Source organism: Bombina bombina, chromosome 4 (genome assembly GCF_027579735.1).
Source record: "Bombina bombina isolate aBomBom1 chromosome 4, aBomBom1.pri, whole genome shotgun sequence".
Classification (NCBI taxonomy): domain Eukaryota; kingdom Metazoa; phylum Chordata; class Amphibia; order Anura; family Bombinatoridae; genus Bombina; species Bombina bombina.
In genome coordinates, this window is record NC_069502.1 from 776,423,269 (window position 1) to 776,440,875 (window position 17,607).

The 17,607-nt window shown below is 41.8% G+C and overlaps 1 protein-coding gene across 2 annotated transcripts in view; it reads left to right on the plus strand.

The window, feature by feature from the left end:
* The window catches only part of FH (fumarate hydratase), an 837,567-nt gene that overhangs the window by 258,180 nt on the left and 561,780 nt on the right, over window positions 1–17,607 (plus strand). For both annotated transcript variants that reach the window (XM_053711136.1, XM_053711137.1), the window contains exon 5: window positions 1,753–1,935. In XM_053711136.1, coding sequence (XP_053567111.1) covers window positions 1,753–1,935 — 183 coding nt within the window. The remainder of the gene's footprint in view (window positions 1–1,752; window positions 1,936–17,607) is intronic.

A 17,607-nucleotide genomic window follows, 5' to 3' on the forward strand; every position in this document is an offset into this window, starting at 1 on the left:
TCCTGGTAGGAATGTATATCCCATACGTCACTAGCTCATGGACTCTTGCTAATATGAAAGAAATGAATTTATCAGGTAAGTTCTTACATAAATTATGTTTTTTTTTCTGATTCGGTATTTTATATATTTTTTCTAATAAAATAAAAAAAAAAAAGGAAAAAAATAATTATGTAGCTCCTCACAACATATGTTTTTAATGTGCCTAATGTTGCTATTAAGCGGCAGCACTGGGAAGAGGGAAAGAAGATGGTAGGCAGCGTCAAGCTTAATGGGCTGCAGGATCAGATGTGTAAGATGAAATGTTTGTCTTGGGGGTGGGGGGCTTGTCCACTGCTAGCTTTTAGTTATTTTCAAAAAATCACAATTAAAATCGCAATCGTGATTTTTCATGGTAAAAAACACGATTTTCATTTTTTCCCATATCGCCCAGGGATAATTTGAACCTATGCATTCTATTGATATTCCGCTTCTGTCATGGAAAGTATTGTTTCTCATAAAGGGACACTAAACCCAAAATGTTTCTTTCATGATTTAGAGAATACAATTTTAAACAACATTCCAATTTACTTCTATTATCTAATTTGCTTCATTCTTTAGATACCTTTTGTTGAAGAAAAAGCAATGTACACGGGTGAGCCAATCAGAAGAGACATCTATGTGCAACCACAAATCAGCAGCCACTGAGCCTATCTAGATATGCTTTTCAGCAAAGAATATCAACAGAATGAAACAAATGAGATAATAGAAGTAAATTGGAAATTTGTTTTAAATTGCATGTTCTTTCTAAATCATGAAAAAAAGTTTGGGTTTCATGTCCTTTAACGCTTTCTTCGGATCCAAGTTATGTAGTTTTTTTTTTTAAATCGATATAAGGCTTTTTTAAAAAATAAATTGGATTTTTTTTTGCCAAAGGTAGTTTCCTAAGACATCATAAATAGATCTCTTGTGGTGCCTTCTTTGTCCTAATCCTCAGAACTCTAATGAAAGGCTTTTACATAATTTGAATGCAGTTCGAGTTTTAAAGTTCTATTTTCAGGCTACTAAAGATTTAAGGCCAGCCTCTAATTTTGTTTATTTCTCAGCTCCATGCAAGGGTAAGACGGCCACAGCCATTACTTTGACTTCATGATTTAGGTTTTTGATCCACAAGGCTTACTTGGAGGTGGGAAAATCTCCCCCATAGCGTTTTACTGCTCAGTCTACCAGATAGGTTTCTACTTCCTGGGTTTTTAAAAAAAAAAAAAAATGAGGCTTCAGTAGAGCAAATCTGCAATGCAGCAACATGGTCATCAATACATACTTTCAATAAACTCTGCCATTTTGATATTTTGATAGTGTCTGGAAATTAAGTGCCAGACACAAACTTGTGGACTCTCACCACCTTACAAAAGAAAATGCATGCTTTCCTGATAAATTAATTTCTTTAGAGTTAGTATTAGGCCCGCCCTCTTCTGAGAAAAAAAAGTCAGTTCCAGTTTTGCACCTCATTTCCCAGTTCTTTCCTTTCCTACATTTTGGTTTCTCCTTACTTGGGTATGCGTTAAACTGGCTTGAGTTTTTGGGAAACTTGCCTCTTAGTGGCCATGAGTGAATCGCAGATGTTATGGACTTGTGGACTCTCACAACCTCTATATAAATAAATTTATCAGGTAAGCATCTTTTTTTTTTTAATATTTTTTTTTAATTTTCTCTATTTGCTTAGTTTGTATCACACCACATCAAAACATATTTATTTATAACATTTGTTTTTAGAGCTCCAATGATACTTTCCCTACAGCAATGCATATTGCTGCTGCAAGAGAAGTCCATAACATTCTTTTACCTGGTCTTCAACAACTTCATGATGCACTAGAAGCAAAATCAAATGAGTTTGAAGGTATTATTAAAATTGGCCGTACACATACACAGGATGCAGTGCCACTTACTCTTGGTCAGGTAAGAGGTTTTTTTTCTTTATGGTTTGTTTTATTTTTGCCTCTTTGTAAATGTACATATAAAGCAACAAAATATTTCAGCAGTAACATCAGCAAAACTATTGAACAGTGTTAAGTCTCCATATTAATGTATAGAGACTTTGCACTTTTCAATGCAACCCACTTGTTCACTTGGAGGTACCCCTCCTCTTCAGCCACTCACCCATACTTTTTGTTGTATACTAACTCAAATCATTAAAGGGACAGTTTACTCCCCCTTAATTTGTTCCCACTTTACCTGCTGGAGTGTATTACATTGTTTACAAGTATTTCCTTAACCCTTATATTGGCATTTGATTTAGCCTGTGGTATCCCCACCTATTCTGAAAGTTTCTGGCCTTAGGGCCAAGCTATAGATAAGCTGTATAAACGCAGCCAGCAGAAGAAATTATACTCCTAGTGGGGTATAGAAGAGATAAGGTAATAAAATTATAATTTCCCATTGTTCTCTACAAGTATTGATCGTTGGTTTACAGAAAGATATAAGATAAATAATCATGCATATGTACACAATGTAAATACGTTAATGAGATCTGATTACACCTACAATCTCAACATATTTCTTTCCAATGGCATGGAGAGTCCACATTTCCATTCAATTACTGTTGGGAATTCAACTCCTGGAGGAGGCAAAGACACCCCAGCAAAGCTTAAGTATCCATTCCACTTCCCATAATCCCCAGTCATTAATTGCATCCATACAAGGACGCGAAGATCGTGCTCTGAAGAAAAATTAGAAGAACTAAGTCCTTTAATGGGTATTTTCTATTCAAATAGGACTGGGGTAATGCTGTGTCCATGTAATCCTCTTGAGTAAGAGTATCTGTAGCTGTTAGCTGCTGGAGGTCACAGGGTGGTTTCTCTGTTGTCTCTCCAGCAATCTATGCTAACCACCAACCCAGCAAACCAGGGTTAGTTACTCTGCTTTCCTGTTTACTCAGGTCCCTGTCAGAAGTCTGGATAATGCTGGATGTGCTGTGACTTCTCCACAGCAGAGGCCCTGGAGGGTAAGTCCTGTTACATTTGTTACTTAAACCTTTCCTTGGGGATACCTTATCTCAGAAAGAGGGAGGCTTTTTAATGTCACCGTCTAGCACCTTTTGCCCTCATATAGTAATCTGGGGATGCTTCTTATATCCTCTCCTAAGGATATTATGCTTTCATAGATCAGCTTAAAATCTCTTACACATCAAATTAATAATGGTTCTCTGTAGGACCGTAACAGGGGAGTTTAAACCTAATGGCCCTGATCGCTTAGCTACATTCCCCTGTTATACTCATCAATGTCAGGGGAGGTATTTTTAGCTCTTCTAGGTGCTTTACTGTAAGAGATTTACTTTTATGGACTTGCCTGTACGTTCCCCCTTCTCACAGTGGTAGCCATTCCGTTGTTACTATGGATGAGAAGAGGTTACCGCAATTAGTACTTAGTATTCCTCTTCCCCGGGTAGGTACGGGGACCAGAGTGTGTAAGACTGAGGTTCAATTTAGTTGCTCGTTTCGTACATCTGTATTCTCTAATAGGACCGTAACAGCTGAGTATCTGTTTGTAGTCAGCTTGTGTGTAAGACGGAACATTTTCAGTTGTTGCGCAGCAAGAAGTCTTTAAAAGGCCTCTCAGTTACTGTGTTAACACCCCTGTCCTTAGTCATCTGATAGAGGGGTTAGTAATCTGAAACGCTGTTTAGGAAGAGGCTTTTAATAGCGCCCTTATTTTCGGATACATTTATACATTAGTTTTCTTAATAAATAGAAAGAGTCCACAGCTGCATTTAGTACTTTTGGTAAATAAGAATCTGGCCACCAGGAGGAGGCAAAGACACCCCAGCCAAAGGATTAAATACTCTTCCCACTTCCCTCATCCCCCAGTAATTTTTTGCCTTTCATCCCAGGAGGTTGGCAGATAAGTGTCAGAATTTATTTTGTCTCTTATGGAGGGTAGTACTCTTCGACATGGGACAGGAGTTTTAAGTAATCCTATCAGTCCCTTAGTGAGGGCTTGGATAAAAGTTAGTTATAATTGTTTCGCAGGTTTTTTGTTTTTTTGGAGATATTTGAACACATATTTTGGAGATTCTCATAAATATTAATGGATTAAATCACCTACCACCATTTTTTTTTATTTACCAGTGACACAAAAAATTTTTTTCACTGACTTTCTAATTTTTTTATCACTCCATTAGATGTTTTTTACTTTTTCACTTTTTTACTGTTTTCACTGCAAATTTGTCACTTCATTGGAATTTTTAATAAGATTTTTTCCATTTTTTTCACTTTTTATCCCACTTGTGAGGCCCTGGAGGGTAAGTCCTGTTACATTTGTTACTTAAACCTTTCCTTGGGGATACCTTATCTCAGAAAGAGGGAGGCTTTTTAATGTCACCGTCTAGCACCTTTTGCCCTCATATAGTAGTCTGGGGATGCTTCTTATATCCTCTCCTAAGGATATTATGCTTTCATAGATCAGCTTAAAATCTCTTACACATCAAATTAATAATGGTTCTCTGTAGGACCGTAACAGGGGAGTTTAAACCTAATGGCCCTGATCGCTTAGCTACATTCCCCTGTTATACTCATCAATGTCAGGGGAGGTATTTTTAGCTCTTCTAGGTGCTTTACTGTAAGAGATTTACTTTTATGGACTTGCCTGTACGTTCCCCCTTCTCACAGTGGTAGCCATTCCGTTGTTACTCTGGATGAGAAGAGGTTACCGCAATTAGTACTTAGTATTCCTCTTCCCCGGGTAGGTACGGGGACCAGAGTGTGTAAGACTGAGGTTCAATTTAGTTGCTCGTTTCGTACATCTGTATTCTCTAATAGGACCGTAACAGCTGAGTATCTGTTTGTAGTCAGCTTGTGTGTAAGACGGAACATTTTCAGTTGTTGCGCAGCAAGAAGTCTTTAAAAGGCCTCTCAGTTACTGTGTTAACACCCCTGTCCTTAGTCATCTGATAGAGGGGTTAGTAATCTGAAACGCTGTTTAGGAAGAGGCTTTTAATAGCGCCCTTATTTTCGGATACATTTATACATTAGTTTTCTTAATAAATAGAAAGAGTCCACAGCTGCATTTAGTACTTTTGGTAAATAAGAATCTGGCCACCAGGAGGAGGCAAAGACACCCCAGCCAAAGGCTTAAATACTCTTCCCACTTCTCTCATCCCCCAGTAATTTTTTGCCTTTCATCCCAGGAGGTTGGCAGATAAGTGTCAGAATTTATTTTGTCTCTTATGGAGGGTAGTACTCTTCGACATGGGACAGGAGTTTTAAGTAATCCTATCAGTCCCTTAGTGAGGGCTTGGATAAAAGTTAGTTATAATTGTTTCGCAGGTTTTTTGTTTTTTTGGAGATATTTGAACACATATTTTGGAGATTCTCATAAATATTAATGGATTAAATCACCTACCACCATTTTTTTTTTATTTACCAGTGACACAAAAAATTTTTTTCACTGACTTTCTAATTTTTTTATCACTCCATTAGATGTTTTTTACTTTTTCACTTTTTTACTGTTTTCACTGCAAATTTGTCACTTCATTGGAATTTTTAATAAGATTTTTTCCATTTTTTTTCACTTTTTATCCCACTTGTGATTCATTTACTGTCATTTATTTTGGTTTTAACAACCACGGATATACTAGGATATGATTATTTAGGACTGTTTATTTGGACTTTCTTCTACACGTCCTTGTTGATCACAACAGGACAGCAACTACCTAAAGACATTTACTCTATTTGTTTTAATTGTGTTTATCTGATTTTAAAAACCAATGTTACATGGATCCATGATATTATTGTATATTGTATTTATTTGTGTTATGTATTAAACAACATTTTTGTATACCTCACGCTAAAATTGTTTTAAATCTACCACTCCGCCACCTCAGCGTCTCTGGCGCTAGCCTCTCCACTACATTAATTAGAGTCCGTAGATGCAGGGAGAATCTTTCTGCGAAACCACCCCGACTCATGTTAACAGCTCTTCAAGCAATCAGCGTTGTCGAACTTCCCTCCGCTGCTTGTTTTCTTCTCTCAAGTCTATGGCGGAGGCGATGCTACTATGCGTCACACTTGAAGGGCCGTGTTTCTGTTCCACGGCGTAGATTCCGGTAAGATCATCTAATTTTACTTTCATCATGATTGTATTGTATTACAAATGTTTTCCCGAGAGGCTACCAACCACCTTGTGGGGCTAATTATATATAAGGGTCTCAGTGAGGCGCCTTTTGTATCTTGGAATCAAGTGTAATATCTCCTCAGGAGGGTTATTGAACAGGGTTTTAATCATGTTTATGTGATTCGACCTGCTTATGCGTAGTGTTACTTAGGCTCATGGCTTGTGGAACATAACGGCATTCGGAAGTGATGCAGCCTTTACGGTCGGGCGCGCTTTTTCTGGACTGTACGGTTCACCTTGTGACCGGTGCGTGGTCACGTTATTGACTCCATTTCTGCATTCCTAGCCCTGTGGTGACAGAGAAATTTGGATCTGCTGGTATTGGGCTTTTAGGAGGTGGTGAGTGCCCCAGCCATTGTGGGTGTCAGGTGCCGTTTAAGTTTTGGGTCCAAATCTCGTATCAATATCCTAGCTATGGACGAGTCTGATTCCTGTGGAGATGGACGTCTGTTTTATTTTCTACTCTGTGCGCAGAATGCTATCAGTTATGTTCTGAATGCAGTCTTAGAGTGCTCAATTCCTTGGGACCGGGAATCAAGGAGCCGCTGAGCCATCCGCCTCTGTCCTCAAAGTGGCGAGTTCCCTTCCACCATCGCTGACTAAAGATGTAGGTAACCCAGAATTTGCTTCCCCTTCACCGGAAGGTAGCTTCTTCCCGCCAGGGGTTTCAGCACAATGTTGCATGTCCAAAATTTTGGCACTAATGCAACTTCCAGAAGTTAGTTTTGGATACTGTTCGTGTTCCGTTTTCCAGGGCTCTTCAGGCCTTAGGTGTCCTGTTCAGCTCTCTGGGGGAACAACTGTCCCTGAGGCTTCGGGGGGGGGGAGGTCAGCCTTTCGAGGCTGGAGTTGTCCTTCGCTCCGGTGGGGGTATGCTGCGCTTTTCGGTATAGACTGAGTAGCCTTTGTGTTCTTTAGAGGCACGCTTTGGCCTTGTCGGAAGATCCCATCCTTATTGGATCTGAGACTTCTCAGTCTGCTCCTTCGAATAGCTTGCGGAAATAGACATAAGGGGATGAAGTAATCTTCTTAGTCTTGTTATCGAGTACTTTTTCCAGTTTGAGCTACTTAGGCGATAAACCTGCGGTTTGCCTTATCCTTTATTTTATTTGAAGAACGCTCATATTTTATATTTCCTTCCGGAAGTTTGTCTGGAATCGATAATCACAATGTTTGATCGCACTGTAACATTGTTACAAAGGAAGTTTGTTATGGACGTGTTTAGTCCTATGTGGGTGTCTGCTGTTTTTCCCTCTCTTGGGGGCATTCTATATGACCTTGACAGGAATAGCCCTTGGTTTCAGGCTGGTCCTGATTGGATTCAGTCCTTCTGTCCTAAGGACACATGTTCTGTCTGGCTGGTCCGGTTGGGCGCTAAGTGCCTCACATATTGTGTTATTATTGTTCTCTTTTACAAGTTTCAGTTCATTCTGAGTGGACATGCGGGTTTGTGAGGCATGGAGTTTTGGTTCAGTTCTCATTGACCTTTCCAGTTGGTCGATGCCAGCGAGATAGCTCAGTTGGTAAAATCCCTGACTACTAGGCCTGTTCAAAGATCCTAGGGTCACAGGTTCTGTCCCGGCAGGGCCGACTCGGCCCTTCATCCTTCTGTGATACATTGAGTACCATTCAGATTGGGTAATAATCACCACTATCACTATTCAGTGGCCGATTTGGTTCATCGGAGAGCGGGCGCTGGAAAAGTGCTTTGTGTCCCATTGGGAGAAGGGTGCTATATAAATACTAGTTTGACTCTCTCATGAATCCATCTTTGTCAGGATGTGGAGTGTTACTCCCCGCGTGGGTTGGAGGTTGGGAGGATTTCAGACCTACTTGCCACCGGTTCTGGCGGTCTTGCCCTTGTGGCTCTTGGATTTGTCCTTTTGTTTAGATTTTTCCTTTTGAGGTTCTCCTCTTCGGAACTTGTATGTTTCCTCTTAGCAGTCTTGGCCGCCTTATGCGAGGTCCTTGTGGCTTTTTCCTACTTCGGGAATTAAGACTTCAATATTTTGAGTTCTTTTAGGACTGTCTTCAGTCTTCTTTTAGGGTGCGGTTGCACAATCTTGAGAAGTTCTTCTCTTTGTTGGATTCTTGGTTTTGACCTTGTGGTTTCTGTACACCTGGGGTCTGGGCATTGCCTCCCCTTGATCTTGCATCTGGCTTCGGTTCTTGGTGTTTTCCTTTTTTGAAAATTGTTATACCCTTTTTTGGGTTTTCAGGGAATCCTTGCTTGTTCCCCCATCTCTTTTCCTTTTAGAAGAGTTTGTGTTTGTTGATCCCCTTCTCTGGTACAGGGTGGGTTTGTGTGGACTACCGCTTTCTGAGCGATTAGTGTCTCCTGGAGGCTTGCTGGTTCAGTTGTGTTCTTTCTGCGGTCTCTAGCAAGGCTTGTGGACTATCTGCGGGTCAGTGTCCTTGGAGCCTTTTTTTCCCCCAAAATTTTCTCGACTTTGGACAAAGCGGGTTTTTTGTTGAGTAAGGGTTTTTCAGGCCTGGTGCCCTCAGAATGGGCCGCCTTTTGTACTCTCCCGTTTGTGCATTCAGTGTCCTCTAATAGCTTGGGTATTGTTTTCCCAAAAGTATTGAATGCAGCTGTGGACTCTTTCCATTTATGAAGAAAAACATAAATTATGCTTACCTGATGATTTTCTTTTCTTCAGATGGAAAGAGTCCACAGCTCCCCGGCCGGATTTTTCTGGAGGGCGTTTGTTATTTTCTTCTGGCACCTTTTCACCCTGGTATTTCTTCTACTGTTCCTTGTTCCTTGACAGAATGACTGGGGAATGAGGGAAGTGGGAGGAGTATTTAATCCTTTTGGCTGGGGTGTCTTTGCCTCCTCCTGGGGGACAGGTTCTTATTTCCCATAAGTAATGAATGCAGCTGTGGACTCTTTCCATCTGAAGAAAAGAAAATAATCAGGTAAGCATAATTTGTTTTTGCTGCGAGCCGGACTCGGCACTCTTTGTTAAACACATGTTTCTTTCGTGTAATTGGCAAGAGTTTATGAGCTAGTGATGTATGGGATATACAATCCTACCAAGAGGGGCAAAGTTTCCCAAACCTCAAGTGCCTATGAATACACCACACCCACAATTACATTTTTACAAACTTTGCCTCCCTATGGAGGTGGTGAAGTAAGTTTGTGCTTGATTTTTTTTCTATGATAAGCGGTTCTCAGCATATTGAAGCACAATTTCTCTCAGAGTACAGTGTTTGTCAGAGGGATGTTAAGGGAGTATCGCCTATTGATTTTATGGTTTTCCTTGCAGGAAATCTTTTCAAGGGTTCTCTGTTATCGGTCATAGAGATTCATCTCCTACCTCCCTTTTCAGATTGACGATATACTCCTATATACCATTACCTCTGCTGATACTTTTTCAGTACTGGTTTGGCTATCTGCTATATTTGGATGGGTGTCTTTCGGTAAGTACGTATTGTTTATAAGACACTCTCAGCTATGGTTTGGCGCTTTATGTATTAATATAAAGTTTTAAATATGTGTTTGCTTATATTTGCCTTGAGTCAGGTCTATGTATATTTCCCTTTTGCAGTCTAAACTGTTTCAGTATAGGAATCATGTTTGGGAAGTTTATTTAAACCTTTTTCTTACCTGGGGCAAAGTCTTTTTCAATTTGACTCTCATTTTATCGCGGGCAAATCTAGACTTGCGAGGGCACAAAATGCTGTTGTTTATTGCGTCATTCTTGGAACAAACTTTTTTGGCATGAAGTTGCGCTGTTAATGGTGCAAGTTTCATTATTTCCAGCGTCTTTGACGCTAGTTGTTTTGATGCGAAATTGCGTTTGTTATGACACAAATGTTTCTCAGAGTGGGGTCTGACAGTGTACTTATGTTGGCCTGGTTATCCTCCCTGGTGGGGGGTTCTCGGTTGTTCCTTCCTCCATTGGTTACATTTCACTGCTGGTGTTGGATGTCTTTTTGGGATCCGGATTCGCCCTGGATGGGAGTTGTCGTCTATATCCGGCACACTCTGTGGGATAGGGGTCCCATGATGGCTTAGGGTTAGTTTTGCTGCCCTGGAGCTCATGAGTCTGTCCGTTGTGATTCTGTGTTTCACAGAGAGCCCTTTTTTCTGCTGGGACAGTTAGTTCCTCCATCCTGTCGGTGGGCTCTAGGTTACCTTCGGTCCTGATATGGGTTTCCTACCTGTATGTGACTAGTTTTAGCAGTTGTATCTGCTGGACTAGGGTTCTGGGGAGCTTGTGACTCAGTCATATGGTGTTGTCCAAGGATCTGAGGATGGATTTTGTTCTTCCTCGCGATCGCTCTCTTATTGGTTGGGAGTGTCACTCTGGGGGGATAAGATCTTTGTTGTTGTAGAGAGTTCTTCTCCTGGATGGTTGTCTTGTAACACCTTCGTTTCACTTGTCTTGGGGTTTTCTTCCCTAGTCTGATGGTCCTTTTGATCTCCTTCGGGTACTCCGTTCTCTCCTTCGGGGGTAGGTGGAGGTACATCCTTCTGGTAGTTCGTGCGATGGGATCCTGTGGGACTTGGCTCCTCGGAAGCATTGTGCTCAGCGGAATCTAAAGATTTTGAGTGGTCTCCAGCACGGCTTTGCCGGTTGTTAAGCTGTTGGGCAGTTACCTTGTTTCTTTTTATACTGTTTTTTATGGGTAATACCAGGCTGTGGTGCCTATCGAAGGGACCGCCTTTTGTACCCGCCCTTTGTTTGCATTCAGTGTCCTCTATAGCTTGGGTATTGTTTTCCCAAAAGTAATGAATGCAGCTGTGGACTCTTTCTTTTTAAGAAGAAAAACTTAAATTATGCTTACCTGATAATTTTCTTTTCTTCTGACGGGAAGAGTCCACAGCTCCCGTCCGTGTTTTATCGATGGATCGGCCGTAGCTTAGTTTCTTCTTCTGGCACATTTTTCACCCTGATATTTCTCCTACTGTTCATTGTTCCCTTGGCAAAATGACTGGGGGATGAGGGAGGCATTTGGCTGGGGTGTCTTTGCCACCTCCTGGTGGCCAGGTTCGTAATTCCCAAAAGTAATGAATGCAGCTGTGGACTCTTCCCGTCAGAAGAAAAGAAAATTATCAGGTAAGCATAATTTAAATTTTTTGTTTTCTGCAGCAGGCTCTGTTTGAGCCTATGCATTCTGTTGATTTTAAGCTGTTGTCTTGGAAAGTTTTTGGCTAATCTTCTGCTTGTGGCATTTCAGAATCCCCTTACCTTATTTTCCATGCCGATAAGTCTGGTTTTCTACGTACCAAATTGGGATTTATTCTCTTAGTGGTTTTGGACCGCTATATCAATCAGGAGATTGTAGTTCCTTTCTTTTCCCTAATCCTTCTTTCATTAGGAATGTTTGTTACACAACCTGGATGGGGTTCGTACAGAGTTCTTTTTCCAGGTTACCAAGGATTTTAGGCAATCTTTTCCCTTGTGTGTGGTGTACTCAGGTAGATGCTAGGGTCAGATGTCCTCTACAGATGCTCTTTCTTTTGATTGAGGAGTGTCATTACTTTTACTTACGAGGAGGCTGTGCAGAAGCCTCCTGAGCGGATTACGCGTCACTACCTGTGCTGTTGTTTCTTTCTGCACTTTTTAGATCAAAGCTTCCATGGAACCAATTTGTAAGGCGACCACTTGGTCCTCTTTGCATACCTTTTTCAAATTTTTACTATTTTATGTTTTTTTTTTGCCTCAGCTGAGGTTTTTCTTTTAGGAGAAGGAGGCTTCTAACGGTGGTTCCTTCAGTTTAGGTCTGCCTGCCTTTAGTTCTCCCTCCCTGTCCATTCTGTGTCCTCTGTGGCTTGGGTATTGGTTTCTAAACAGTAATCAAATAGAATTGTGGACTCTCCATGGATGAGTCCACGACCCGCCCTTTTTTGATTTTAAGGCGGCATTTATTTCTCTTGTAAGGTGTATCCAGTCCACGGATTCATCCATTACTTGTGGGATATTCTCCTTCCCAACAGGAAGCTGCAAGAGGATCACCCACAGCAGAGCTGTCTATATAGCTCCTCCCCTAACTGCCACCTCCCAGTCATTCTCTTGCAGCTCTCGACAAGGGAAGCAGCTAGAGAGATGTGGTGCATTAATGTAGTTTATCTTCAATCAAAAGTTTATTTTCAAATGGTACCGGAGTTGTACTATTTTATCCTCAGGCAGAAAGTTGAAGAAGAGTCTGCCTGTGGTCTTTGATGATCTTAGCAGGTTGTAACTAAGATCCGTTGCTGTTCTCACACATAACTGAAGAGATGGGTAACTTCAGCTGGGGGAATAGCGTGCAGGATCTCCTGCTCTGAGGTATGTGCAGTTTTAAATTTTTCTAGAGAAATGATAAGCTAGAAAATGCTGACAATACCGGATTTATTTAAGGTAAGCCTGATTACAGTGATTTAATAACGAATGGTATCATACTTGCTGTAAAGGGTAATATTTTTGTTATTTACTCTCATTACTTAATAGATATAACGTTTGCTTGATGTGTATAAACGTTTATTTCATATTGGTGATAACTTTATTCTGGGGCCCAGTTTTTCCACATGGCTGACTAGATTTTGCCTAGGGATAGTTTTTTAAGGCCCTCTCACTGTGAGTACAGGTTGGGAGGGGCCTATTTTCCAGTAGTTTTTGCAGCTTGAGACATCCAGCTTCCCTGAAGGAGTCCCCTGAACATTTAGGACCTCTCTAAAGGATTTTTGTGCCTTCCAAAGTCGTTGTATGGGCAGGTAGGGCCACAGTAGAGCTGTGGCAGTTTGTTGTGACTGTTTAAAAAAATTTATATCGTTTTTTTGATCCGGTTTTGAAACTAAGGGGTTAATCATCCATTTGCAAGTGGTGCAATGCTCTTTCAGCCTATTATACACACTGTGGAAATTTCGTAAGATTTACTGCTTTTTTCACTGTTTTAGCAGTTTCTGTGATTGTTTTTTTCTCTTAAAGGCACAGTACTGTTTTTATTTTTTGCTTGTTCACAGTTATTAAAGTGTTTTCCAAGCTTGCTGGTCTCATTACTAGTCTGTTTAAACATGTCTGACATAGAGGAAACTCATTGTTCATTATGTTTAGAAGCCATTGTGGAACCCCCTCTTAGAATGTGTACCAAATGCACTGATTTTACTATAGATTACAAAGACCATATTCTGGCTTTAAAAAATGTATCACCAGAAGAAATTGACAAGGAGGAAGTTATGCCGTCTAACCCACGTGTCAAATCCTATAAATCCCGCTCAGGGGACGCCAAGTACATCTAGCGCGCCCATTGCGTATACCTTGCAAGATATGGCGGCAGTTATGAATCATACCCTTACAGAGGTATTATCTAAACTGCCAGGATTGCAAGGAAAGCGAGACAGCTCTGGGACTAGAACAAATACAGAGCTCTCTGACGCTTTAGTAGCTATCTCTGATACACCCTCACAATATAATGAAGCTGAAGCAGGGGAGCTTCAATCTGTGGGTGATTTTTCTGATTCAGGGAAGATACTTCAATCTGATTCTGATATGTCTACATTTAAATTTAAGCTTGAACTCCTCCGCGTATAGCTCAGGGAGGTTTTAGCAACTCTGGACGACTGTGACACTATTGTAGTCCCAGAGAAATTATGTAGATTGGATAAATACTATGCAGTATCTACTTACACTGATGTTTTTCCAATCCCTAAAAGGTTTTCTGAAATTATTACTAAGGAATGGGATAGACCAGGTGTACCATTCTCTCCCCCTCCTGTTTTTAAAAAGATTTTTCCTATAGACATCGCTACACGGGACTTATGGCAGACGGTCCCTAAGGTGGAGGGAGCAGTTTTTACTCTAGCTAAGCGTACCACTATCCCTGTCGAGGACAGTTGTGCTTTTCTAGATTCAATGGATAAAAAATTAGAGGGTTACCTTAAGAAAATTTTTATTCAACAAGGTTTTATTCTCCAGCCTCTTGCATGCATTGCTCCAGTCACTGCTGCCGCGGCTTTCTGGTTTGAGTCCCTAGAGGAGGCTCTACAGGTTGAAACCCCGTTGGAAGATATTATTGACAAGCTTAGGGCCCTTAAGCTAGCCAATTCATTTGTTTCTGACGCCGTTGTTCATTTAACCAAGCTAACGGTTAAAAATTCAGGTTTTGCTATTCAGGCGCGTAGGGCGCTATGGCTTAAATCCTGGTCAGCTGACGTGACTTCAAAGTCTAAACTTCTCAACATTCCCTTCAAAGGACAGATCCTATTCGGGCCTGGACTAAAGGAGATAATTTCTGACATCACTGGAGGAAAAGGTCACACCCTTCCTCAAGACAGGTCCAACAAATTAAGGACCAAACAGTCTAGTTTTTGGCCCTTTCGAAACTTCAAGAGTGGCGCAGCTTCAACTTCCTCTAACACAAAAAGAGGGAACTTTTGCCCAGTCTAAGCCGGTCTGGAGACCTAACCAGGCTTGGAACAAGGGGAAACAGGCCAAGAAGCCTGCTGCTGCCACTAAGACAGCATGAAGGAGCAGCCCCCGATCCGGAAACGGATCTAGTAGGGGGCAGACTCTCTCTCTTCGCCCAGGCTTGGGCAAGAGATGTCTAGGATCCCTGAGCTTTGGAAATTGTGTCCAAGGGTTATCTTCTGGAATTCAAAACCTCTTCCCCAAAAGGGAGATTTCATCTCTCACTTTTATCTGCAAACCAGATAAAGCTAGAAGCATTCTTACATTGTGTTCAAGACCTCCTAGTTATGGGAGTGATCCACCCAGTTCCGCAGGAGGGACAGGGCTTTTATTCAAATCTGTTTGTTGTTCCCAAGAAAGAGGGAACATTCAGACCAATCTTAGATCTCAAGATCTTAAACAAATTTCTCAGAGTCCCATCCTTCAAGATGGAGACTATTCGAACCATCCTTCCTATGATCCAGGAGGGTCAATACAGGCACTACTAGTTTGTGGCTCTTCCCTACGGGTTGGCCACGGCACCAAGAATCTTTACAAAGGTTCTAGGGTCCCTTCTAGCGGTCCTAAGGCTGCGGGCTATAGCAGTAGCCCCTTACTCGGACGACATTCTGATACAGGCGTTGACTTTTCAAGTTGCCAGGTCTCACACGGACATTATTCTGGCATTTCTGAGGTCGCATGGGTGTAAAGTGAACGAAGAAAAAATTTCTCTATCCCCTCTCACAAGAGTTTCCTTCCTAGGAACTCTGATAGATTCTGTAGAAATGAAGATTTACCTGACAGAGGCCAGGTTGTCAAAACTTCTAAATTCCTGCTGTGTTCTTTATTCTACTTCTCGCCCTTCAGTGGCTCAGTGTATGGAAGTAATCGGCTTAATGGTAGCGGCAATGGACATAGTGCCGTTTGCCCGCCTACATCTCAGACCGCTGCAACTCTGCATGCTCAGTCAGTGGAATGGGGATTACACAGATTTGTCCCCTCTACTAAATCTGGATCAAGAGACCAGGGATTCTCTTCTCTGGTGGTTATCTCGGGTCCATCTGTCCAAGGGTATGACCTTCCGCAGGCCAGATTGGACAATAGTAACGACAGATGCCAGCCTTCTGGGCTGGGGTGCAGTCTGGAACTCCCTGAAGGCTCAGGGCTTGTGGACTCAGGAGGAGACACTTCTTCCGATAAACATTCTGGAACTAAGAGCGATATTCAATGCTCTTCAGGCTTGGCCTCAGCTAGCTGCGGTCAGGTTCATCAGATTTCAGTCGGACAACATCACGACTGTAGCCTACATCAACCATCAAAGGGGAACAAGGAGTTCCCTAGCAATGTTGGAGGTTTCAAAAATAATTCTATGGGCAGAGGTTCACTCTTGCCATCTATCAGCTATCCATATCCCAGGAGTAGAGAACTGGGAGGCGGATTTTCTAAGTCGACACACTTTTCATCCGGGGGAGTGGGAACTCCATCCGGAGGTGTTTGCACAGTTGATTCAACTTTGGGGCAAACGAGAACTGGATCTCATGGTGTCTCGTCAGAACGCCAAGCTTCCTTGTTACTGGTTCAGGTCCAGGGATCCCAAGGCAGCGCTGATAGATGCTCTAGCAGCGCCTTGGTCTTTCAACCTGGCTTATGTGTTTCCACCGTTTCCTCTGCTCCCTCGTCTGATTGCCAAGATCAAGCAGGAGAGAGCTTCGTTGATTTTGATAGCTCCTTCGTGGCCAAGCAGGACTTGGTACGCAGATCTGGTGGACATGTCATTCTTTTCACCTTGGACTCTGCCGCTGAGGCAGGACCTTCTACTTCAAGGTCCCTTCAAATATCCAAATCTAATTTCTCTGCGTCTGACTGCTTGGAGATTGAACGCTTGATTTTGTCAAAACATGGTTTTTCCGAGTCGGTCATTGATACCTTAATTCAGGCTCGAAAGCCTGTCACCAGGAAAATCTATCATAAGATATGGTGTAAATATCTTCATTGGTGTGAATCCAAGGGTTACTCATGGAGTAAAGTCAGGATTCACAGGATATTGTCTTTTCTCCAAGAAGGATTGGAGAAGGGATTGTCAGCTAGTTCCTTAAAGGGACAGATTTCTGCTCTGTCTATTCTTTTGCACAAGCGTCTGGCGGATGTTCCAGACGTTCAGGCGTTTTGTCAGGCTTTAGTTAGAATCAAGCCTGTGTTTAAACCTGTTGCTCCGCCATGGAGTTTAAATTTAGTTCTTAAAGTTCTTCAAGGGGTTCCGTTTGAACCTCTGCATTCCATAGATATCAAGCTTTTATCTTGGAAAGTTCTGTTCTTGGTAGCTATCTCTTCGGCTCGAAGAGTTTCAGAGTTATCTGCCTTGCAGTGTGATTCCCCTTATCTGATCTTCCATGCAGATAAGGTAGTTTTGCGTACCAAACCTGGGTTTCTTCCTAAGGTGGTATCCAATAAGAATATCAATCAAGAGATTGTTGTTCCTTCACTGTGTCCTAATCCTTCTTCAAAGAAGGAACGTCTATTACACAATCTTGACGTGGTTCGTGCTTTAAAGTTTTATTTACAAGCTACTAAAGATTTTCGTCAAACATCTGCATTGTTTGTTGTCTACTCTGGACAGAGGAAAGGCCAAAAGGCTTCAGCAACTTCTCTTTCTTTTTGGTTAAGAAGTATAATCCGCTTAGCTTATGAGACTGCTGGCCAGCAGCCTCCTGTAAGAATTACAGCTCATTCCACTAGAGCGGTAGCTTCCACATGGGCTTTTAAAAATGAGGCTTCTGTTGAACAGATTTGTAAGGCGGCGACTTGGTCTTCGCTTCATACTTTTTCTAAATTCTACAAATTTGATACTGTTGCTTCTTCGGAGGCTATTTTTGGGAGAAAGGTCTTACAGGTAGTGGTGCCTTCCATTTAAGCGCCTGCCTTGTCCCTCCCTTCATCCGTGTCCTATAGCTTTGGTATTGGTATCCCACAAGTAATGGATGAATCCGTGGACTGGATACACCTTACAAGAGAAAACAAAATTTATGCTTACCTGATAAATTTATTTCTCTTGTGGTGTATCCAGTCCACGGCCCGCCCTGTCATT